Genomic DNA, 25,821 nt, shown 5'->3' with positions numbered 1-25,821 from the left:
AAATGATGGCATGACTCACGTTAACGATGACATGACACGCGTCAATGATGACATGACACATGTAAATGATGACATGCCACACATAAATGATGACATGACACATGTAAATGATGACATGACATTTAAATGATGACATGACACACGTAAACAATGACATGACACATGTAAATTATGACATGACACATGTAAATCATCACATGACGCACGTAGATGATCACATGACATACGTAAATCATCACATGCCACACATAAATGATGACATGCCACACATAAATGATGACATGACACATGTAAATGATGACATGACACATGTAAATCATCACATGACGCACGTAGATGATCACATGACATACGTAAATCATCACATGCCACACATAAATGATGACATGCCACACATAAATGATGACATGACACATGTAAATCATCACATGACGCACGTAGATGATCACATGACATACGTAAATCATCACATGCCACACATAAATGATGACATGCCACACATAAATGATGACATGACACATGTAAATGATGACATGCCACACATAAATTATGACATGACACATGTAAATGATGACATGACATTTAAATGATGACATGGCACACGTAAACAATGACATAACACATGTAAATTATGACATGACACATGTAAATCATCACATGACGCACGTAGATGATCACATGATATACGTAAATCATCACATGCCACACATAAATGATGACATGCCACACATAAATGATGACATGACACATGTAAATGATGACATGCCACACATAAATGATGACATGACACATGTAAATGATGACATGACATTTAAATGATGACATGGCACACGTAAACAATGACATGACACATGTCAATTATGACATGACACATGTAAATCATCACATGACGCACTTAGATGATCACATGACATACTTAAATCATCACATGCCACACATAAATGATGACATGACACATGTAAATGATGACATGACATGTTAATGGTAACATGACACAAACATAGTCAACACTGAAGTAAAAATGTCCCAACAGTATAACAAACATCAGCTGAGTATGTTGTGAAGTTGTGCGATTGTATACAAATCACAGGTAACGCTGTAGTAAACGTCAAGATGAACCAAACACGGCTCAGACACGACACACGGGCAGGAACTAACAAGATGGCGCTGATGTGCTGCTCGGACGCTGTTGTCCCGATTTCCAGGAAAAAGGCGGCGCTGGTGGAGAGGAGAGGACACGAGGGTCGGACAGGAAACTCCAACATGGCTGACTTCCTGTCTCTCTCCTGATGTTCCACCTGATAGTCCATGACAGTGTGTCACAAACAAGCAGACGCACACACACACACGTGTATTAAACAGAATTTCATAATCAGAAATATTCTCAAATTGAAAAACTTTATTGTTTCTTCTATTGTTCTTTTTTTGCCGTCTCGCTCTTCCTGTGTGTGACTTCCTGCAAATTCCACAGTAGGTGTGGTGAACTCACACTGCACTTGACGAGTTGCCAGTTCGAATCCCAGCCCTTCTTCACACCCGCTCGTTTCCTGTTAGAATCCAGTGTTCTTTGTGTTCCTGGTCAATCGACGAGTTAAAATGATATGAATACCATCCAAACCGATGTGAATACGATCCAAGAACAATCATTACTTAAAGTCAGGTTGAGATACTGTACTATTAGCAAGTTTGGACCATTTACAAGAAGTAGTATTGCTTAAGAAAATACTGTTAAAGTAAATAAAAAATAAAACTTCTTCATAAAATGGATGATCATAAAGAAAAGGGAGAGCCAATGAGAAAACAAAATCATTTTTTATGGCTTGATTTCTTAATCTATTTTCGGTTTAAATAAAGGTATTTTTGGGAGAATTTGATTTTTCCAACAAGGCAAATACCTTCCTTTGCTTTTGTATCCTCCGGTTCAAAGTTAGCTTCAACTTTAGCAAAGCAACAGTTTATTTCTGCAATATTTGTTGCACTGAGAGAGAAACAAAGTGAGGATTCAACCGATGGGGCGTCGATCTCTATCAGGACTCTTGGTTTATGGATATATTGTGTTAATCCCCTAGAGAACCACCGTCTCTCGGTTCCTCTTCTTCTCTTGTCTTTCTCTCGCTCACTTCTTCTTCTTTCTCTTCAACAGAGGAGATGCTGATTCATCGATGATCTGACAGAGGAAGACGTCAGGTGAAGAAACGTTACGCTTTTTTATAGTTATATCTGCATGAACACAACACAGAGGGTTGAAATAACACCATTGATCACATGACTTATTAAAATATAAGTAACATCTTAATGATCAAATGGCACATGTAAATGATTACATGACACACATAAATGACCACATAACATACTTAAATGTAACATGACATACTTAAATTTAACATGACATACTTAAATTATCACATGACACACATAGATGATCACATGACATACTTAAAATATAAGTCGCATCATAATGATCACATGACATACTTAAATGATCACATGACACCCATAAATTATCACATGACACGCTTAAAATATAAGTAACATCATAATGATCACATGGCATACTTTAATGATCACATGACACACATTAATTATCACATGACACGCTTACAATATAAGTAACATCTTAATGATCACATGAAATTCTTAGATGATCACATGACACACATAAATGATGACATGACATACTTAAAATATAAGTCGCATCATAATGATCACATGGCATACTTTAATGATCACATGACACACATAAATGATCACATGACCCACTTACAATATAAGTAACATCATCATGATCACATGACATACTTAAATGATCACATGACACATGTAAATGATCACATCACATACTTAAAATATAGGTTACATCATAGTGATCACATGACACACAGTAAATGAACAAGTGACACACATAAATGATTACATGACATACTTAAAATATAAGTTCCATCATAATGATCACATGACATACTTAAATGATCACATGACACCCATAAATTATCACATGACACGCTTAAAATATAAGTAACATCTTAATGATCACATGAACTACTTAGATGATCACATGACACACATAAAAGATGACATGACATACTTAAAATATAAATAACATCATAATGATCACATGGCATACTTTAATGATCACATGACACACATAAATGATCACATGACACACATAAATTATCACATGACACACTTAAAATATAAGTAACATCATCATGATCACATGACATACTTAAATGATCACATGACACATAAATAATAACATGACACATGTAAATGATCACATGACATACTTAAAATATAATTTACATCATAATGATCACATGACATAATTACATGATCACATGACACATATAAATGATCACATGACACGCTTAAAATATAAATAACATCTTAATGATCACATGAAATACTTAGATGATCACATGACACACATAAAAGATGACATGACATACTTAAAATATAAGTTACATCATAATGATCCAATGACATGCATAAACGATTACATGACACATACATGATCACATGATGCGTGTAAATTATGATCACACGATACGAGTAAATTATCACATGACAAACATAAAATATTAGTACATAAAGAAGATCACAAGACACACGTAAATATTCACATAGACAAAGACATTCGATTTTGAATTAACATGTATTCATTCATTCATTTATCTTTAAAAAAAAAGAATTTTCAACCAATTTTTACTCTTATTTTAATGTTAATCTCATCTTTACACTGTACGAATGAAAACATACTTACAAAATGAAAACATTAACCTCTATTTATTTGAAAACTCCAGAAACGACACAACTTAACCACAAAACACATTTAAAATATAATTGTATTTAAGACACACTGGAATATAAGAAGGACTGAGACGACAGAACGTTGACTTGTAGGAATGAAACTAACCAAATGACGATGTATGTTCTTGTCATGTGCTACAGCTCGGTCTCTGCTTATTATGGGGTGTTCTTGTTGCAAGAGAAAGAAGGCAGTGGAACACATCAATGCTGGAGTTTTGTCTCCTAGCAACCCTGGTGGGGGGTCGTCTCTGGTCTTGACTCCTGATGACGTTCCTCACGTGGTCCTCTTCTCCAACCCCAACCCTTACCTGCAGCCACAGAGCGCCTTCACCAGTACGACTTCTTCTGCTGTGGTGTCGACAACACTCGTCTTCACACGTGTTTTCAGCAAAACTACTTTTTCTCTTATTCATGTTACTGTGTGTGTTTTTTATATGTTTTGTTTGTGTCTGTGTGGGTGTGTCTGTGTGTTTTTCTTTGTGTCTGTGTGTGTTTGTATATTGGTTATGTTTTGTTTGTGTCTGTGTATATGTGTTTGTTGTAGTTTGTGTGTTTTTAATTTTGTTTTTTTTGTGTCTGTGTGGGTGTGTTTGTGTGCTTTTCTTTGTGTCTGTTTGATTTTTTTTCTGTGGTTTTATTTCTGTTTGTGTGTTTTTGTTTGTGTCTGTGTTTGTCTGTGCAAGTGTATGTTTTTGTTTGTGTGCTTGCTTGTGTGTTTGTGTTTATTCATGTTTTTGTTTTTATGCGTCTGTGTGTGCGCACATGTGCATGTGTGTTTGTCTCCGAGTGGTTGTGCGTGTGCGTTTGTTTCTGTATTTGTTTATATGTCTGTCTTTGTCTGTGTGTGTGTCCATGTGTGTGTGTATATACACGTGTGTTTGTGTGTGTGTGTTTACACATTTTCATGACCATGTGTGTGTACGTGTGTGTTTGTGTGTATATACATGTGTGCGTGGCAATGTGTGTGTCTGTATACATGTATATGTTTGCGTGTATATACATGTGTGTGTGACAACGTGTGTGTGTGTTTACACATGTACATGACCATGTGTGTGTGTAGTTGTAAACATGTATATTTCTGTGTATATATACACGTGTGTGTGTATATACACGTGTGTGTGACAACATGTGTATATACACGTGTGTGTGACAACATGTGTGTGTATACACGTGTGTGAAAACATGTGTATATACACGTGTAATGACCATGTGTGTGTGTATACACGTGTGTGACAACATGTGTGTGTGTATACACGTGTGTGTGACAACATGTGTGTGTGTATACACGTGTGTGTGACAACATGTGTGTGTGTATACACGTGTGTGACAACATGTGTGTGTGTAGGTGGAGGCGTGACGTCCTTCGTTGCTCTCTATGACTACGACGCTCGGACAGAAGACGACTTGTCGTTCCTTAAAGGAGAAAAGTTCCAGATCATCAACAACACGTGAGAAATATTAGTTATTTATTGAAGATATTTAGTTTATTCAAGAGTTATTTTCTAATGTCTCGCAGTTTGAATGATCAATAATAATTATTGATTTAATGTTTGAATGAAGAATAATTATTGATTAATAAATGTATGGATCAAGAATAATTATTTATTAATACATTTTTGAATAAAGAATAATTATTGATTGATAAATGTATGGATCAAGAATAATTATTGATTGATAAATGTGTGGATCAAGAATAATTATTGATTGATAAATGTATGGATCAAGAATAATTATTGATTGATAAATGTTTGAATCAAGAATAATTATTGATTGATAAATGTTTGAATCAAGAATAATTATTGATTAATAAATGTATGGATCAAGAATAATTATTAATTGAGAATTGTATGAATTAAGAATAATTATTGATTCATTAATGTTTGAATCAAGAATAATTATTGATTGATAAATATATGGATCAAGAATAATTATTGATTGATTAATGTTTGAATCAAGAATAATTATTGATTAATAAATGTATGGATCAAGAATAATTATTAATTGAGAATTGTATGAATTAAGAATAATTATTGATTGATAAATGTTTGAATCAATAATAATTATTTATTAATAAATGTATGGATCAAGAATAATTATTGATTGATAAATGTATGGATCAAGAATAATTATTGATTGATTAATGTTTGAATCAAGAATAATTATTGATTGGTAAATGTATGGATCAAGAATAATTATTGATTGATTAATGTTTGAATCAAGAATAATTATTGATTGATAAATGTGTGGATCAAGAATAATTATTGATGATTGATAAATGTGTGGATCAAGAATAATTATTGATGATTGATAAATGTGTGGATCAAGAATAATTATTGATTGATAAATGTATGGATCAAGAATAATTATTGATTGATAAATGTTTGAATCAAGAATAATTATTGATTGATAAATGTTTGAATCAAGAATAATTATTGATTAATAAATGTATGGATCAAGAATAATTATTAATTGAGAATTGTATGAATTAAGAATAATTATTGATTCATTAATGTTTGAATCAAGAATAATTATTGATTGATAAATATATGGATCAAGAATAATTATTGATTGATTAATGTTTGAATCAAGAATAATTATTGATTAATAAATGTATGGATCAAGAATAATTATTAATTGAGAATTGTATGAATTAAGAATAATTATTGATTGATAAATGTTTGAATCAATAATAATTATTTATTAATAAATGTATGGATCAAGAATAATTATTGATTGATAAATGTATGGATCAAGAATAATTATTGATTGATTAATGTTTGAATCAAGAATAATTATTGATTGGTAAATGTATGGATCAAGAATAATTATTGATTGATTAATGTTTGAATCAAGAATAATTATTGATTGATAAATGTGTGGATCAAGAATAATTTTTGATTGATTAATGTTTGAATCAAGAATAATTATTGATGATTGATAAATGTGTGGATCAAGAATAATTATTGATTGATAAATGTATGGATCAAGAATAATTATTGATTGATTAATGTTTGAATCAAGAATAATTATTGATTGATAAATGTGTGGATCAAGAATAATTATTGATTGATAAATGTATGGATCAAGAATAATTATTGATTGATTAATGTTTGAATCAAGAATAATTATTGATTGATAAATGTATGGATCAAGAATAATTATTGATTGATTAATGTTTGAATCAATAATAATTATTGATTGATAAATGTGTGGATCAAGAATAATTATTGATTGATTAATGTATGAATCAAGAATAATTATTGATGATTGATAAATGTGTGGATCAAGAATAATTATTGATTGATAAAGGTATGGATCAAGAATAATTATTGATTGATTAATGTTTGAATCAAGAATAATTATTGATTGATAAATGTGTGGATCAAGAATAATTATTGATTGATTAATGTTTGAATCAAGAATAATTATTGATTGATTAATGTATGGATCAAGAATAATTATTGATTGATAAATGTGTGGATCAAGAATAATTATTGATTGATACATGTTCGAATCAAGAATACTTATTGAGTGATTAATGTTTGAATCAAGAATAAGTATTGATTGATAAATGTATGGATCAAGAATAATTATTGATTGATAAATGTTTGAATCAAGAATAATTATTGATTGATAAATGTATGGATCAAGAATAATTATTGATTGATAAATGTTTGAATCAAGAATAATAACTGATTAATAAATGTATGGATCAAGAATAATTATTGATTGATAAATGTATGGATCAAGAATAATTATTGATTGATGAATGTATGAATCAAGGATAATTATTGATTGATAAATGTATGAATCGAGAATAATTATTGATTGATAAATGTATGGATCAAGAATAATTATTGATTGATAAATGTATGGATCGAGAATAATTATTGATTGATAAATGTATGAATCGAGAATAATTATTGATTGATAAATGTATTGAATAAAGAATAATTATTGATTAATAATTGTTTGAATCCAGATTGTGGAAGAATAATCGCGATTGTTCTTCATTTGATAACAAACATGGAACAACTGTTGTTCCTGATAAATTCAAACTTCTTCTTTCCATCTCTGTAGCAGCGTCTGTACCTGTAAACACAACTGATGCATTCAAACACACGTACATAGTCACAGCAAGTGTTGAGAAAGTGTTGTGATGTTGTGTTGATGTTGTGATGTGTTGATGTGTGTGTGCAGGGAGGGCGACTGGTGGGAGGCTCGATCTCTGGACACTGACAAGACCGGATACATCCCTTCAAACTATGTTGCACCAGTGGACTCTATACAAGCAGAGGAGTGAGTACATGTACAAGTACACACAAGTACACACACATAGATACACCAGTGGACTCTATACAAGCAGAGGAGTGAGTACATGTACAAGTACACACACACATACACACAAGAACACACACACATTGAAACACATGTACACACATAGATACACCCTAGGACTCTATACAAGCGGAGGAGTGAGTACATGTAAAAGCACATACACACAAGTACACACACACACACATACACACATGTACCAAGTATGTACACAAGTACACACAAATGTACACACACATAATCACATGTACACATGTACAACACATACATACACAAATGTACAACACATGTAGACCACATGTACAACAAATATACGCCTCATGTACATGTACATAAACACCACATGTACACACACATATACTCATGTATACAGAAACACGTACACACATACACTTACACGTACACACAGAGACACACAAACATGTACACACACACAAAAAAATCCTACACTAACACGAACAAATACACACACGTAGATACACACATGTACACATACATTTAGGTACACACATAAAAACGGGTACACACACATGTAAAAATACGTACACGCAAACACATGCATGTACACACATGTGAAAACAGGTACACACATGTAGAAACACTAAAATACACATGTAAAAGCACGTACACACACATGTAAAAACAGGTACACACATGTAAAAACACGTACACACACATGTAAAAACACGCACATACATACACTTACACGTACACACAGAGACACACAAACATGTACATACACACAAAAAAATCCTACACTAACACGAACAAATACACACACGTAGATACACACATGTACACATACATTTAGGTACACACATAAAAACGGGTACACACACATGTAAAAATACGTACACGCAAACACATGCATGTACACACATGTGAAAACAGGTACACACATGTAGAAACACTAAAATACACATGTAAAAACACGTACACACATGTAAAAACAGGTACACACATGTAAAAACACGTACACACACATGTAAAAACACGCACACATGTACATGTACATACATGTACGAAACATTTACCGGTAAACATTTATTTATCTGCCTCATGACAATTCATTCATGTCATGTGATCATCTATGTACGGTGGCCCAGAAGAACAAACTTGAAACTAAATACTGATTCTTTTTTTATTTGTACATTTGTTTATCTGGGCCACCGTAGTTATGTCATGTGATCATCATATTTACAAATAAGTTAATAATAATTAATAACGAATAAGAACTTTCATGATCACCTTCTTCATATACGTGTGACTGACAGGTGGTACTTCGGGAAGATGGGCAGGAAGGACGCGGAGCGACAGCTGCTGGGACAAGGAAACCAACGCGGGACCTTCCTGATCCGAGAGAGCGAGACCACCAAAGGTTTGACCCTCAGACCAGAGACTTATGAAGGACTTCAGGGATGATTTCAATTAATTTAACCTTTTTAATGTTAAAAGCTTTTTAATGGAAACTGATGTTTTTTAAGCATTTTATTATATATTGAATAATTGAATAATTTCTATACTCAGAGGTTGAATTTCTTTTTCTTTTTTTATAATTGAATTAAAAAAAATCTTAAAAATCTAAAATTAATTGAATCTTTTGCAGGCGTTAAGTTTCATATTAAATTGTCACTAATATTTTCAATATTTCCAAAATACATTTTATTAAGTGATTTTTTTGTTTTTAATTTGTGTCCTTTTTAAATACAATACGCTTTTGATACAATAGTGCCACGAGAAAATACTGAATATAAAAGAGTTTAGAATTTAGAGCATTTATTTTTGAATTATTGGACCTAAAATATCAAACTGTACGTGTAAAAATACTTTGAAAATATTTGATTTTTATTTTAAAGCATTCAACCATCAAAAAAAAATTGAAAAATATTGAATTACGTTATTCAATGAAAACACATTCAACCTTCAAATGTAGTTTTTTTTTCAGAATGAAATTATTAATAAAAACAACAATAAAGAACAAATTCAACCTTTATTACTTTTAAATATACTTTTAATATAAATAAATAAATAAAAAATAAACAAATCTAACCTTTTAATACACAAATTCATTTCAAATATCCAACTGAAACAATTTTGAATATAGAAATTTTAAAGTTGAACCTGACAATATATATATATATATATATATATATATATATATATATATATATATATATATACATATATATATATATATATACTGTATATATAATATTTTTTAATTAATTAAAAAAAAGCAAATAAACATTTCTATATAGACATTTTTTAATTTAATTATTAAAACACAAATTCAAGCTTTCAATATATAAATTATTGAATTAAATGAAGAAAAATCAACCAAACATTTTAATAAAAAACAAAGAAAAGTTTCCACAGTTGAAATGTTACATTTATACCTTGAAACTTTACAGAGAAGTTGATCACGTGACTTCTCTTTTCTTGTGAACTCACTTCTGTTCTCAGGAGTTTATTCTCTGTCCTTCACTTCTGTTCTCAGGAGCTTATTCTCTGTCCTTCACTTCTGTTCTCAGGAGCTTATTCTCTGTCCATCCGCGACTGGGACGAAAAGAAGGCGGATCACGTCAAGCACTATAAGATCAGGAAACTGGACAATGGAGGATATTATATCACGACCAGGTCTCAGTTCGACTCCGTGCAGCAGCTGGTGGATCATTACACAGGTGAGATATATATATATATATATATATACTTATAAATAATATAAGACAAATATACACAGATGATACTTGTTCTCTGGAGGTTAATGTGTACAAATATACACAGATGATACTTGTTCTCTGGAGGTTAATGTGTACAAATATACACAGGTTATACTTGTTCTCTGGAGGTTAATGTGTACAAATATACACAGGTGATACTTGTTCTCTGGAGGTTAATGTGTACAAATATACACAGGTGATACTTGTTCTCTGGAGGTTAATGTGTACAAATATACACAGGTGATACTTGTTCTCTGGAGGTTAATGTGTACAAATATACACAGGTGATACTTGTTCTCTGGAGGTTAATGTGTGCAAATATACACAGGTGATACTTGTTCTCTGGAGGTTAATGTATACAAATATACACAGGTGATACTTGTTCTCTGGAGGTTAATGTGTACAAATATACACAGATGATACTTGTTCTCTGGAGGTTAATGTGTGCAAATATACACAGATGATCCTTCTTCTCTGGAGGTTAATGTGTGCAAATATACACAGGTGATCCTTGTTCTCTGGAGGTTAATGTGTACAAATATACACAGATGATACTTGTTCTCTGGAGGTTAATGTGTACAAATATACACAGGTGATACTTGTTCTCTGGAGGTTAATGTGTACAAATATACACAGGTGATACTTGTTCTCTGGAGGTTAATGTGTACAAATATACACAGATGATACTTGTTCTCTGGAGGTTAATGTGTGCAAATATACACAGGTGATACTTGTTCTCTGGAGGTTAATGTGTACAAATATACACAGGTGATACTTGTTCTCTGGAGGTTAATGTGTGCAAATATACACAGATGATACTTGTTCTCTGGAGGTTAATGTGTACAAATATACACAGGTGATACTTGTTCTCTGGAGGTTAATGTGTGCAAATATACACAGATGATACTTGTTCTCTGGAGGTTAATGTGTACAAATATACACAGGTGATACTTGTTCTCTGGAGGTTAATGTGTACAAATATACACAGATGATACTTGTTCTCTGGAGGTTAATGTGTACAAATATACACAGGTGATACTTGTTCTCTGGAGGTTAATGTGTGCAAATATACACAGATGATACTTGTTCTCTGGAGGTTAATGTGTACAAATATACACAGGTGATACTTGTTCTCTGGAGGTTAATGTGTGCAAATATACACAGGTGATACTTGTTCTCTGGAGGTTAATGTGTACAAATATACACAGATGATACTTGTTCTCTGGAGGTTAATTTGTACAAATATACACAGGTGATACTTGTTCTCTGGAGGTTAATGTGTACAAATATACACAGATGATACTTGTTCTCTGGAGGTTAATGTGTGCAAATATACACAGGTGATACTTGTTCTCTGGAGGTTAATGTGTGCAAATATACACAGGTGATACTTGTTCTCTGGAGGTTAATGTGTACAAATATGCACAGATGATACTTGTTCTCTGGAGGTTAATGTGTACAAATATACACAGGTGATACTTGTTCTCTGGAGGTTAATGTGTACAAATATACACAGATGATACTTGTTCTCTGGAGGTTAATGTGTACAAATATACACAGATGATACTTGTTCTCTGGAGGTTAATGTGTACAAATATACACAGGTGATACTTGTTCTCTGGAGGTTAATGTGTACAAATATACACAGATGATACTTGTTCTCTGGAGGTTAATGTGTGCAAATATACACAGATGATACTTGTTCTCTGGAGGTTAATGTGTACAAATATACACAGGTGATACTTGTTCTCTGGAGGTTAATGTGTACAAATATACACAGATGATACTTGTTCTCTGGAGGTTAATGTGTACAAATATACACAGGTGATACTTGTTCTCTGGAGGTTAATGTGTACAAATATACACAGATGATACTTGTTCTCTGGAGGTTAATGTGTGCAAATATACACAGGTGATACTTGTTCTCTGGAGGTTAATGTGTACAAATATACACAGGTGATACTTGTTCTCTGGAGGTTAATGTGTACAAATATACACAGGTGATACTTGTTCTCTGGAGGTTAATGTGTACAAATATACACAGGTGATACTTGTTCTCTGGAGGTTAATGTGTACAAATATACACAGGTGATACTTGTTCTCTGGAGGTTAATGTGTACAAATATACACAGGTGATACTTGTTCTCTGGAGGTTAATGTGTACAAATATACACAGGTGATACTTGTTCTCTGGAGGTTAATGTGTACAAATATGCACAGATGATACTTGTTCTCTGGAGGTTAATGTGTACAAATATACACAGGTGATACTTGTTCTCTGGAGGTTAATGTGTACAAATATACACAGATGATACTTGTTCTCTGGAGGTTAATGTGTACAAATATACACAGGTGATACTTGTTCTCTGGAGGTTAATGTGTACAAATATACACAGATGATACTTGTTCTCTGGAGGTTAATGTGTACAAATATACACAGGTGATACTTGTTCTCTGGAGGTTAATGTGTACAAATATGCACAGATGATACTTGTTCTCTGGAGGTTAATGTGTACAAATATACACAGGTGATACTTGTTCTCTGGAGGTTAATGTGTACAAATATACACAGATGATACTTGTTCTCTGGAGGTTAATGTGTACAAATATACACAGATGATACTTGTTCTCTGGAGGTTAATGTGTACAAATATACACAGGTGATACTTGTTCTCTGGAGGTTAATGTGTGCAAATATACACAGGTGATACTTGTTCTCTGGAGGTTAATGTGTACAAATATGCACAGATGATACTTGTTCTCTGGAGGTTAATGTGTACAAATATACACAGGTGATACTTGTTCTCTGGAGGTTAATGTGTACAAATATACACAGATGATACTTGTTCTCTGGAGGTTAATGTGTACAAATATACACAGATGATACTTGTTCTCTGGAGGTTAATGTGTACAAATATACACAGATGATACTTGTTCTCTGGAGGTTAATGTGTGCAAATATACACAGATGATACTTGTTCTCTGGAGGTTAATGTGTACAAATATACACAGGTGATACTTGTTCTCTGGAGGTTAATGTGTACAAATATACACAGGTGATACTTGTTCTCTGGAGGTTAATGTGTGCAAATATACACAGGTGATACTTGTTCTCTGGAGGTTAATGTGTACAAATATACACAGGTGATACTTGTTCTCTGGAGGTTAATGTGTACAAATATCCACAGGTGATACTTCTTCTCTGGAGGTTAATGTGTACAAATATACACAGATGATACTTGTTCTCTGGAGGTTAATGTGTGCAAATATACACAGGTGATACTTGTTCTCTGGAGGTTAATGTGTACAAATATACAAAGATGATACTTGTTCTCTGGAGGTTAATGTGTACAAATATACACAGATGATACTTGTTCTCTGGAGGTTAATGTGTACAAATATACACAGGTGATACTTGTTCTCTGGAGGTTAATGTGTACAAATATACAAAGATGATACTTGTTCTCTGGAGGTTAATGTGTACAAATATACACAGATGATACTTGTTCTCTGGAGGTTAATGTGTACAAATATACACAGGTGATACTTGTTCTCTGGAGGTTAATGTGTGCAAATATACACAGATGATACTTGTTTTCTGGAGGTTAATGTGTACAAATATACACAGGTGATACTTGTTCTCTGGAGGTTAATGTGTGCAAATATACACCGGTGATACTTGTTCTCTGGAGGTTAATGTGTACAAATATACACAGGTGATACTTGTTCTCTGGAGGTTAATGTGTACAAATATACACAGGTGATACTTGTTCTCTGGAGGTTAATGTGTACAAATATACACAGGTGATACTTGTTCTCTGGAGGTTAATGTGTACAAATATACACAGGTGATACTTGTTCTCTGGAGGTTAATGTGTACAAATATACACAGATGATACTTGTTCTCTGGAGGTTAATGTGTGCAAATATACACAGATGATACTTGTTCTCTGGAGGTTAATGTGTGCAAATATACACAGGTGATACTTGTTCTCTGGAGGTTAATGTGTACAAATATACACAGATGATACTTGTTCTCTGGAGGTTAATGTGTGCAAATATACACAGGTGATACTTGTTCTCTGGAGGTTAATGTGTACAAATATACACAGATGATACTTGTTCTCTGGAGGTTAATGTGTGCAAATATACACAGGTGATACTTGTTCTCTGGAGGTTAATGTGTACAAATATACACAGGTGATACTTGTTCTCTGGAGGTTAATGTGTACAAATATACACAGGTGATACTTGTTCTCTGGAGGTTAATGTGTACAAATATACACAGGTGATACTTGTTCTCTGGAGGTTAATGTGTACAAATATACACAGGTGATACTTGTTCTCTGGAGGTTAATGTGTACAAATATACACAGGTGATACTTGTTCTCTGGAGGTTAATGTGTGCAAATATACACAGGTGATACTTGTTCTCTGGAGGTTAATGTGTACAAATATACACAGATGATACTTGTTCTCTGGAGGTTAATTTGTACAAATATACACAGGTGATACTTGTTCTCTGGAGGTTAATGTGTACAAATATACACAGATGATACTTGTTCTCTGGAGGTTAATGTGTGCAAATATACACAGGTGATACTTGTTCTCTGGAGGTTAATGTGTACAAATATACACAGGTGATACTTGTTCTCTGGAGGTTAATGTGTACAAATATACACAGGTGATACTTGTTCTCTGGAGGTTAATGTGTACAAATATACACAGGTGATACTTGTTCTCTGGAGGTTAATGTGTACAAATATACACAGGTGATACTTGTTCTCTGGAGGTTAATGTGTACAAATATACACAGGTGATACTTGTTCTCTGGAGGTTAATGTGTGCAAATATACACAGGTGATACTTGTTCTCTGGAGGTTAATGTGTACAAATATACACAGATGATACTTGTTCTCTGGAGGTTAATGTGTACAAATATACACAGGTGATACTTGTTCTCTGGAGGTTAATGTGTACAAATATACACAGGTGATACTTGTTCTCTGGAGGTTAATGTGTACAAATATACACAGATGATACTTGTTCTCTTGAGGTTAATGTGTACAAATATTCACGTGCTTCGTTTGCAACATTTCAAGTTTGCAGCAAAACTTTTCGCACCGCGGTTTCCTTTGCTGTCGTCGCTGAGCCCTCTAGCGGTGACTCCTAGCACTGCACTCCGAGTTCAACTGAACACGCGCGTTAATGACATATTTATTAATGAATTATTAGAAATTAATAAATGATGATAAATAGATCAAAGTGACGTCACTATTCTAAGAGTTACATTGTTCTTCTAAAATGAAAGTGACGTCATTATTTCAATATGATTATTCTGCTTCTTATTCTCTATACAAGGAATCTATAGAAGTTGTGTGTCTGTTTGTGTTTTTTGTGTGTCTCTGTGTGTTTTTGTGTGTGTGTGTGTGTTTGATTTTGTCTGTGTGCGTTTGTGTGTGTGTGTCTGTGTTTTTTTAGTGTGTTTTGTGTACCTGTGGGTGGGTGTATGTTTGTGTGTGTGTTTTTGTTTGTGATTGCGTGTTTTGTGTGTCTATAGGTGTGTGCATTTGTTTGTGTGTGTGTGTTTTTTGTATGAGTTTTGTGTGCATGTGTCTGTGTGTTTGTTTGTGTATTTGCGTGTGTGTTTGTTTGTGTGTGCGTCTGTAGGGGTTTCTTTGTGTGTTTTATGTAGGTGTGTGTCTTGTTTGTGTGTGTGTTTTTAAGGTGTTTGCAATCATATGTGTGTTTGTGTGTATTTTTGTATGTGTTAATGTGTTTGTGTTCATTTGTTTGTTTTTGTGTGTGTGTGGGTGCTTGTGTTTGTAATATGTATTAGTCTGTGGGTTTTCTGAGTGTGTGTGATAGTGCGCTTGTGTACTTGTGTTGTGAATGATGAATAAGAAGCAAAACTAAAACATGATAAATAAACAATAGTAAAATAATGATCTATCTTCTAAATACAGTGAATCTAGTTTCACACATTATATCAATAAATAAATACATAAATATACATATTTTCTGTTTGTTTAAGTGAAACATTAACATTTTCACATTTAAAATGTTTTTTTTATTCTATTTAAATACGTTTAGTTAATTTAGATTGTTGATGATATTTGCAGAGGATGATGAAACAATATTTACAAGATTTGTTCTAATAATGTAAGTTTTATACGTAACTATAACACTATATATATAACTATGATATTCAGTTGAACTTAATGTTCCTCTAGATATAAAAACTTCTATATCCTCCCAGTATTTATTTTTGTTTTGGTTCAAAAACTGCTTTAGAATGAACTTCAATTGATGGAAAGATATGTAAATATAAGTCAGTTAATGTTAGGAATAATTAACGTTTTCTGAGTTTTGTTTGAAAATAACACTTTATATATTTATTATATATTTGTAAGAAACACATTTTCTTTAATCGATATTATTTATTTACATTTATTTCCCCGTGTTCTTTCTGTTAAAAAATAGAATATCAAGTCATTTTACTAACAAGAAAAATTTTGTTGAGAAGATTTTAATATATATTTTTATCAACATTAATGAGATCATTAATATTTTTAAATGATTTAAAAGACAAAAAGTCAAACAAAGCTCAAGTAATTACTCAAATCTAAACGACTTAATATTAATTCTAATTAATTAATTAAAGATCTAATGGTTTTTTTTAATTCTCAAATACAAACTGAAGATCAGTAAAACACAACAATTGCACTACATGTGTGTCATGATTAGCTTTTGTCATCATTTTTGAGGAAATATTGTCGACATGAAAGCATTTTAATTGTGTGTTTGGTTTAATAAAACCTCCACGAGGAACAACAACATTCAGTGTCTGTAGAAAACGTGTTGACTTCACGTGAGAAGATGTTTTTTTCTGTCATCCTTCCTTCTTCTCTCCCGACTGAGACCTTGAACGCACCACAGCCTCGCAGCTTCAGCAGCTTCAAGACTCTCGTCCTCCACGAAGATGTTCAGTCGCTTCTGTGTCTGTTTGTGTATCATTTATATCATCAGAGCATTGAGAGAATTAATTTAATATTTCAAATTTATATTTTTTGTTGACATATCTCAGTAATTTGTTAATTACAAGTTGAATTTGTGTAGTTTATTTTTTTTTAATTTAATTTGCGTGTGTGAATATATATATATATATATATATATATATATATATATATATATATATATATATATATATATATATATATATATACTTTTGAATTGGAATTTATATATAATGAATTCATTTCATTTAATTTGAGTCAAACACGTTAAAAAGTATCATTTTCGTATCTTTCATATTATATATATGTTCTTAACGCTTTACTTTATAATACGTGTTTATATATATGTTTTTAACTCTTTACTTCATAAACCGTGTTTATATATATGTTCTTAACGCTTTACTTTATAATACGTGTTTATATATATGTTTTTAACTCTTTACTTCATAAACCGTGTTTATATATATGTTCTTAACGCTTTACTTTATAATACGTGTTTATATATATGTTTTTAACTCTTTACTTCATAAACCGTGTTTATATATATGTTCTTAATTCTTTACTTTATAATACATGTTTATATACATGTTCTTAACTCTTTACTTTATAAACCGTGTTTATATACATGTTCTTAACTCTTTACTTTATAATACGTGTTTATATACATGTTCTTAACTCTTTACTTTATAATACGTGTTTATATATATGTTCTTAACTCTTTACTTCATAACACATGTTTATATACATGTTCTTAACTCTTTACTTCATAATACATGTTTATATACATGTTCTTAACTCTTTACTTCATAACACATGTTTATATACATGTTCTTAAATCTTCACTTCATAATACATGTTTATATATATGTTCTTAACTCTTTACTTCATAATACATGTTTATATACATGTTCTTAACTCTTTACTTCATAATACATGTTTATATACATGTTCTTAACTCTTTACTTCATAACACATGTTTATATACATGTTCTTAACTCTTTACTTCATAATACATGTTTATATACATGTTCTTAACTCTTTACTTCAAAATACATGTTTATATATATATGTTCTTAACTCTTTACTTTATAATACGTGTTTATATACATGTTCTTAACTCTTTACTTCATAACACATGTTTATATACATGTTCTTAACTCTTTACTTCATAATACATGTTTATATACATGTTCTTAACTCTTTACTTCATAACACATGTTTATATACATGTTCTTAACTCTTTACTTCATAATACATGTTTGTATACATGTTCTTAACTCTTAACTTCATAACACATGTTTATATACATGTTCTTAACTCTTTACTTCATAATACATGTTTATATACATGTTCTTAACTCTTTACTTCAAAATACATGTTTATATATATATGTTCTTAACTCTTTACTTTATAATACGTGTTTATATATATGTTCTTAACTCTTTACTTCATAACACATGTTTACATACATGTTCTTAACTCTTTACTTCATAATACATGTTTATATACATGTTTTTAACTCTTTACTTCATAACACATGTTTATATACATGTTCTTAACTCTTCACTTCATAATACATGTTTATATATATGTTCTTAACTCTTCACTTCATAATACATGTTTATATACATGTTCTTAACTCTTTACTTTATAATACATGTTTATATACATGTTCTTAACTGTTTACTTCATAATACATGTTAATATACATGTTCTTAACTCTTTACTTCATAATACATGTTTATATACATGTTCTTAACTCTTCACTTCATAATACATGTTTGTATACATGTTCTTAACTCGTTACTCTATAATACACATTTATATACATGTTCTTAACTCTTCACTTCATAATACATGTTTATATACATGTTCTTAACTCGTTACTCTATAATACACATTTATATACATGTTCTTAACTCGTTACTCTATAATACACATTTATATACATGTTCTTAACTCGTGCGTCGCTCTCTCTTCTTCTGTGGCGTCCATGTTTACGTGTCTCTCTCTCTCTCTCCTCCGCCGGCTTCAGAGCGAGCGGCCGGCCTGTGCTGCCGTTTGATTGGCAGCTGTAAGCGAGGCATGCCTAAGCTGGCCGACCTGTCCGTCAAGACCAAGGACATGTGGGAGATTCCACGAGAATCCCTGCAGCTGATTAAGAAACTGGGCAACGGCCAGTTCGGAGAAGTGTGGATGGGTAGGGCTGGTGTTTTCCGGCGAGGGTGGGGGGTCGGGGGTCGGGGGTCACGCGTCACGTCGCCGTCATGTCACCCTCATCATCTGCATGTGCATGACATCATCTCCTCTGTCTTTCCATCACCCCTCCTGTCCTGCTCGTCGCCCTCCTCGGCTGCTTCCTCGCCGAACAGGAAGTAACGACGGCCTGTGTTACTACCTGACCACGCCCTGTCTTAACTCCACCCCCCTCACCATCGGCCTGGGCAGGGACGCCTGGGAGGTTCCCCGGTCGGCGCTGTTCCTCCAGAGGAAACTGGGTCACGGCTGCTTCGGGGACGTGTGGATGGGTGAGAGCGACGCCCGCGGGCCCCGTCTGATGCTCCGGCAGCTGCTGCGTCCACAGATGCTCAGACGTGTGGAGTCTGGACCGTTATGTTATGTTGTCTTGAATCAATGTTCTTGACATGTGAAGATGTTCAAGTGAACAAGAGAAGATTCAAATAAACTAGATTATCGAAGAGAAAAAATACTTCAAGAGACTTCCATTGACAATAAAAATGAAGAAAATCAATATTTAATGTGATACTGTTAAAGAAAGTTTAATTAAATATAAAATGTGTTCAGACCACGACTAAGAAAACTGAAAGATTTTAGCTCCTGTGTATTTTAAATCCATGATAGTATATCAGTGACATAGGAATATTTAAACTATTTAATTTACATTTCACATGTTGAATTCTTTTATTCAAGTGATTTTTTTTTTTTAAAGCATTTAAGATTTTTTAGTGAATAAATTAATTTAATAATATGTATGTTGAAAGCTAGAATTTATTTTTATTAAATAATTGTGTTAATAGTTTCTGAATTAGGGTTTACTTGTTTTTACTTTTTTTAATTTAAATTGAATTGAATTTTCTTCTTAGAAAAGATTGAATTTTTTGCATAGAGTTTGATTTTGTAATTCCAATAAATCTAAAATTCATTTCTACATTTTTCGATTCATAGCCTTTTAAATTCAATATAAAATTGACAACATTTTTTTATTGAATTCAAAAGGCTACTTAAAAATACATTCAATAAAATAATTCACATTTAAAAATTTGAAATGTTAAATAACACTATTCAATATTCTAAAGACACTGATATACTTCCATTTAAATACAAAATATCCATAATTAAACTCGAAATAGAAACACAAGGGATCCCACAAATACTTTTGTTGTATGGGCCTTCGGGTCACCTTGACCCTGAGATAACACAAGGGTTAAGGGTGTTTTATTTTCTTAGTTTCTCTAGTTTAGTCAAACAAATAATCCTATAAACTAATGGAAATAAGTGAAACACAAACTGTATATTATTTATTTTTCACTGGTTTAATCCGAAGGTTCTTCAATTTTGAGTCAAAACTGCCAAACAAGGTGTTTAAATTATTATATTATTTTTTATTAAAAACATGTTTTCATCTGGCGTCTGAACTGAGTTAAAATAAGATGAATTAAAGTGAAATATAACAATATCATGTTGGTATTAAGAAAAATGCTCAAACGTAGCATCAAGCTAACAGTGAGATGGATGGAGTGATAGAAGAAAAATAAATCCACGCTTAAAAACAACATTTATTTTCTCTCATGTAGTCGACACGTCTTCCCTCCATCATAACTAACACCAGGTTCTTCAAAACAATCACCTGCATGTGTAACCCGGCTCTCCGGTCGTGCTCGCTCTCCTCCTGCAGTGAGCAGGGTGTCATGTGTGTGTGTGTGTGTGTGTGTGTGTGTGGCAGGGATGTGGAACGGCACCACCAAGGTGGCGGTGAAGACCCTGAAGCCGGGGACCATGTCCCCCGAGGCGTTCCTGGAGGAGGCTCAGATCATGAAGAGGCTTCGGCACGACAAGCTGGTCCAGCTCTACGCCGTGGTGTCGGAGGAACCCATTTACATCATCACCGAGTTCATGAGCCAAGGTACGCTGTGAGGAAACACATGACCTTTGACCTTCTTCAGATCGTCAGACACTTCATGAGTCATGATGTTCTTCTCACTCCACACATTTGTTGATGCCAAAACATTATGACCACAGGCTTCATTCATGTCCCTCATAGAATTTATGCTTTGTTTCCTTCATATTATTATGTCTTGGTTATAATGATCAGTATATTATTATTATTAGTATAATTATTATTATTATTATTATTATTATATTATATTATATTATATTATATTATATTATATTATATTATATTATATTATTATATTATGTTATATTATATTATATTATATTATAGGTGATATTGTTATTATTATTATTATTTTATTATTATTATGATTATATTATTATATTATTATTATTATTAGATTATTGTTTTTATATTATTATTATTATTGTTGATCTAGATATGATTGTTTTTTTATTGTTATTATTGTTACAATTGTTTAATTATTATTTTTGTTGTCATTATTATTGTTGTTAAAATGATATCATTATTGGGGTGTTTTTTTTTTATCTCTGTTATTTAATTAGATGCATTTTAGTTATAGTTTTCTTATTATTATAAGTGTTGTCTGAATATAATAGTTGTTTTTATTCCGGTTATTACCGTTATTTGTTGTATTGTTATATGTAAATGTATTCTTTTTAATGATTGTTATAATTATTGTTGTAGTACTCATGTTTTTATTATTTTTCTTCAGTTGTAATTGTTATAAATATTAGGGTTGTTGCTTTTCTCATTTTTTGTAATTGCATAATTATTCTTGTTGTTGTCGTGGTTATTATTGTCGAAGTTGTTGTAGTTGTTATAATTCTATTATTAATGTGGTCTTTTTTTGTTAGTGTTGTCGTTTAATTGTATAATTTTATTTTGTAATTTTCTTATTATTATTATTACTGTCATGTTATTATTATTCTTGTTCTTGTCATAATTGTTATTATCATCACTGTTGTTGTTATGGTTATTACCGTTGTCATAGTTGTCATAATTGTATCTCGTTTTATTGTAATATATTGTTGTTGTTTTCATTATTATACTAATACTAATTGTAATTGTTATTAATATTAGGGTAATATTGTGGTCGTTGTTGTGATAGTTATTATTGTAGTTGTTGCGATGGTTATTATAATAGTTATTATTGTAGTTGTTGCGATAGTTATTGTTGTGGTTGTTGCGATGGTTATTATAATAGTTATTATTGTAGTTGTTGCGATGGTTATTATAATAGTTATTATTGTAGTTGTTGCGATAGTTATTGTTGTGGTTGTTGCGATGGTTATTATAATAGTTATTATTGTAGTTGTTGCGATGGTTATTATAATAGTTATTGTTGTGGTTGTTGCGATGGTTATTATAATAGTTATTATTGTAGTTGTTGCGATGGTTATTATAATAGTTATTGTTGTGGTTGTTGCGATGGTTATTATAATAGTTATTATTGTAGTTGTTGCGATGTTTATTGTTGTAGTTGTTACGATGGTTATTATAATAGTTATTGTTGTAGTCGTTGCGATAGTTATTGTTGTAGTTGATACGATGGTTATTATAATAGTTATTGTTGTAGTCGTTGCGATAGTTATTGTTGTCATGGTTATTATAATAGTTATTGTTGTAGTTGTTGCGATAGTTATTGTTGTAGTTGATACGATGGTTATTATAATAGTTATTGTTGTAGTCGTTGCGATAGTTATTGTTGTCATGGTTATTATAATAGTTATTGTTGTAGTTATTATAATAGTTATTGTTGTAGTTGTTGCAATGGTTATTATAATAGTTATTGTTGTAGTTGTTGCGATAGTTATTGTTGTAGTTGTATCGATGGTTATTATAATAGTTATTGTTGTAGTCGTTGCGATAGTTATTGTTGTCATGGTTATTATAATAGTTATTGTTGTAGTTATTATAATAGTTATTATTGTAGTTGTTGCAATGGTTATTATAATAGTTAATGTTGTAGTTGTTACGATAGTTATTGTTCTAGTTGTTGCGATGGTTATTATTATAGTTATTGTTGTAGTTGTTGTGATGGTTATTATAATAGTTATTGTTGTAGTCGTTGCGATAGTTATTGTTGTGATGGTTATTATAACAGTTATTGTTGTAGTTGTTGCGATGCTTATTAAATAGATATTATTGTAGTTGTTGTGATAGTTATTATAATAGTTAATGTTGTAGTTGTTGTGATAGTTATTATAATAGTTATTGTTGTAGTTGTTGCGATGCTTATTAAATAGATATTATTGTAGTTGTTGTGATAGTTATTATAACAGTTATTGTTGTAGTTTTTGCGATGCTTATTAAATAGATATTATTGTAGTTGTTGTGATAGTTATTATAGTAGTTATTGTTGTAGTTGTTGTGATGGTTATTATAACAGTTATTGTTGTAGTTGTTGCAACGCTTATTAAATAGATATTATTGTAGTTGTTGTGATAGTTATTATAATAGTTATTGTTGTAGTTGTTGCGATGCTTATTAAATAGATATTATTATAGTTGTTGTGATAGTTATTATAGTAGTTATTGTTGTAGTTGTTGTGATGGTTATTATAACAGTTATTGTTGTAGTTGTTGCGACGCTTATTAAATAGATATTATTGTAGTTGTTGTGATAGTTATTATAATAGTTATTGTTGTAGTTGTTGCGATGCTTATTAAATAGATATTATTATAGTTGTTGTGATAGTTATTATAGTAGTTATTGTTGTAGTTGTTGTGATGGTTATTATAACAGTTATTGTTGTAGTTGTTGCGACGCTTATTAAATAGATATTATTGTAGTTGTTGTGATAGTTATTATAATAGTTATTGTTGTAGTTGTTGCGATGCTTCTTAAATAGATATTATTGTAGTTGTTGTGATAGTTATTATAATAGTTATTGTTGTAGTTGTTGTGATGGTTATTATAACAGTTATTGTTGTAGTTGTTGCGACGCTTATTAAATAGATATTATTGTAGTTGTTGTGATAGTTATTATAATAGTTATTGTTGTAGTTGTTGCGATGCTTCTTAAATAGATATTATTGTAGTTGTTGTGATAGTTATTATAATAGTTATTGTTGTAGTTGTTGCGATGCTTATTAAATAGATATTATTGTAGTTGTTGTGATAGTTATTATAGTAGTTATTGTTGTAGCTGTTGTGATGGTTATTATAACAGTTATTGTTGTAGTTGTTGCGACGATTATTAAATAGATATTATTGTAGTTGTTGTGATAGTTATTATAGTAGTTATTGTTGTAGTTGTTGCGATGCTTATTAAATAGATATTATTGTAGTTGTTGTGATAGTTCTTATAGTAGTTATTGTTGTAGTTGTTGTGATGGTTATTATAACAGTTATTGTTGTAGTTGTTGCGACGATTATTAAATAGATATTATTGTAGTTGTTGTGATAGTTATTATAGTAGTTATTGTTGTAGTTGTTGCGACGCTTATTAAATAGATATTATTGTAGTTGTTGTGATAGTTATTATAGTAGTTATTGTTGTAGTTGTTTTGCGATGGTCATTATAACAGTTATTGTTGTAGTTGTTGTGATAGTTATTAAATAGATATTATTGTAGTTGTTGCGATGGTTATTATAATAGTTAATGTTGTAGTTGTTGTGATAGTTATTAAATAGATATTATTGTAGTTGTTGCGATGGTTATTATAATAGATATTATTGTAGTTGTTGCGATGGTTATTATAATAGTTAATGTTGTAGTTGTTGTGATAGTTATTATAATAGATATTATTGTAGTTGTTGCGATGGTTATTATAATAGT

The 25,821-nt window shown here is 31.4% G+C and overlaps 1 protein-coding gene across 3 annotated transcripts in view; it reads left to right on the top strand.

Annotated features, from left to right (window-relative positions):
• Nucleotides 1-25,821, top strand: part of yrk (Yes-related kinase) — a 61,384-nt gene that overhangs the window by 9,576 nt on the left and 25,987 nt on the right. The window contains exons 2-10 of one of the 3 annotated variants that reach the window (XM_087786396.1): nucleotides 2,144-2,187; nucleotides 3,952-4,143; nucleotides 5,156-5,258; nucleotides 8,011-8,109; nucleotides 9,420-9,523; nucleotides 10,677-10,826; nucleotides 19,917-20,081; nucleotides 20,254-20,409; nucleotides 21,846-22,025. In XM_087786396.1, the coding sequence (XP_087642522.1) occupies nucleotides 3,969-4,143; nucleotides 5,156-5,258; nucleotides 8,011-8,109; nucleotides 9,420-9,523; nucleotides 10,677-10,826; nucleotides 19,917-20,081; nucleotides 20,254-20,409; nucleotides 21,846-22,025 (1,132 nt within the window). In that variant the 5' untranslated portion in view covers nucleotides 2,144-2,187; nucleotides 3,952-3,968. The remainder of the gene's footprint in view (nucleotides 1-2,143; nucleotides 2,188-3,951; nucleotides 4,144-5,155; nucleotides 5,259-8,010; nucleotides 8,110-9,419; nucleotides 9,524-10,676; nucleotides 10,827-19,916; nucleotides 20,082-20,253; nucleotides 20,410-21,845; nucleotides 22,026-25,821) is intronic. The other 2 variants (XM_087786395.1, XM_087786394.1) reach the window with 2 other exon arrangements.

Source organism: Callionymus lyra, chromosome 3 (genome assembly GCF_982586985.1).
Source record: "Callionymus lyra chromosome 3, fCalLyr1.hap1.1, whole genome shotgun sequence".
In the NCBI taxonomy this organism is placed as follows: Eukaryota; Metazoa; Chordata; class Actinopteri; order Syngnathiformes; family Callionymidae; genus Callionymus; species Callionymus lyra.
This window is presented reverse-complemented; position numbering and strand designations above follow the sequence as displayed.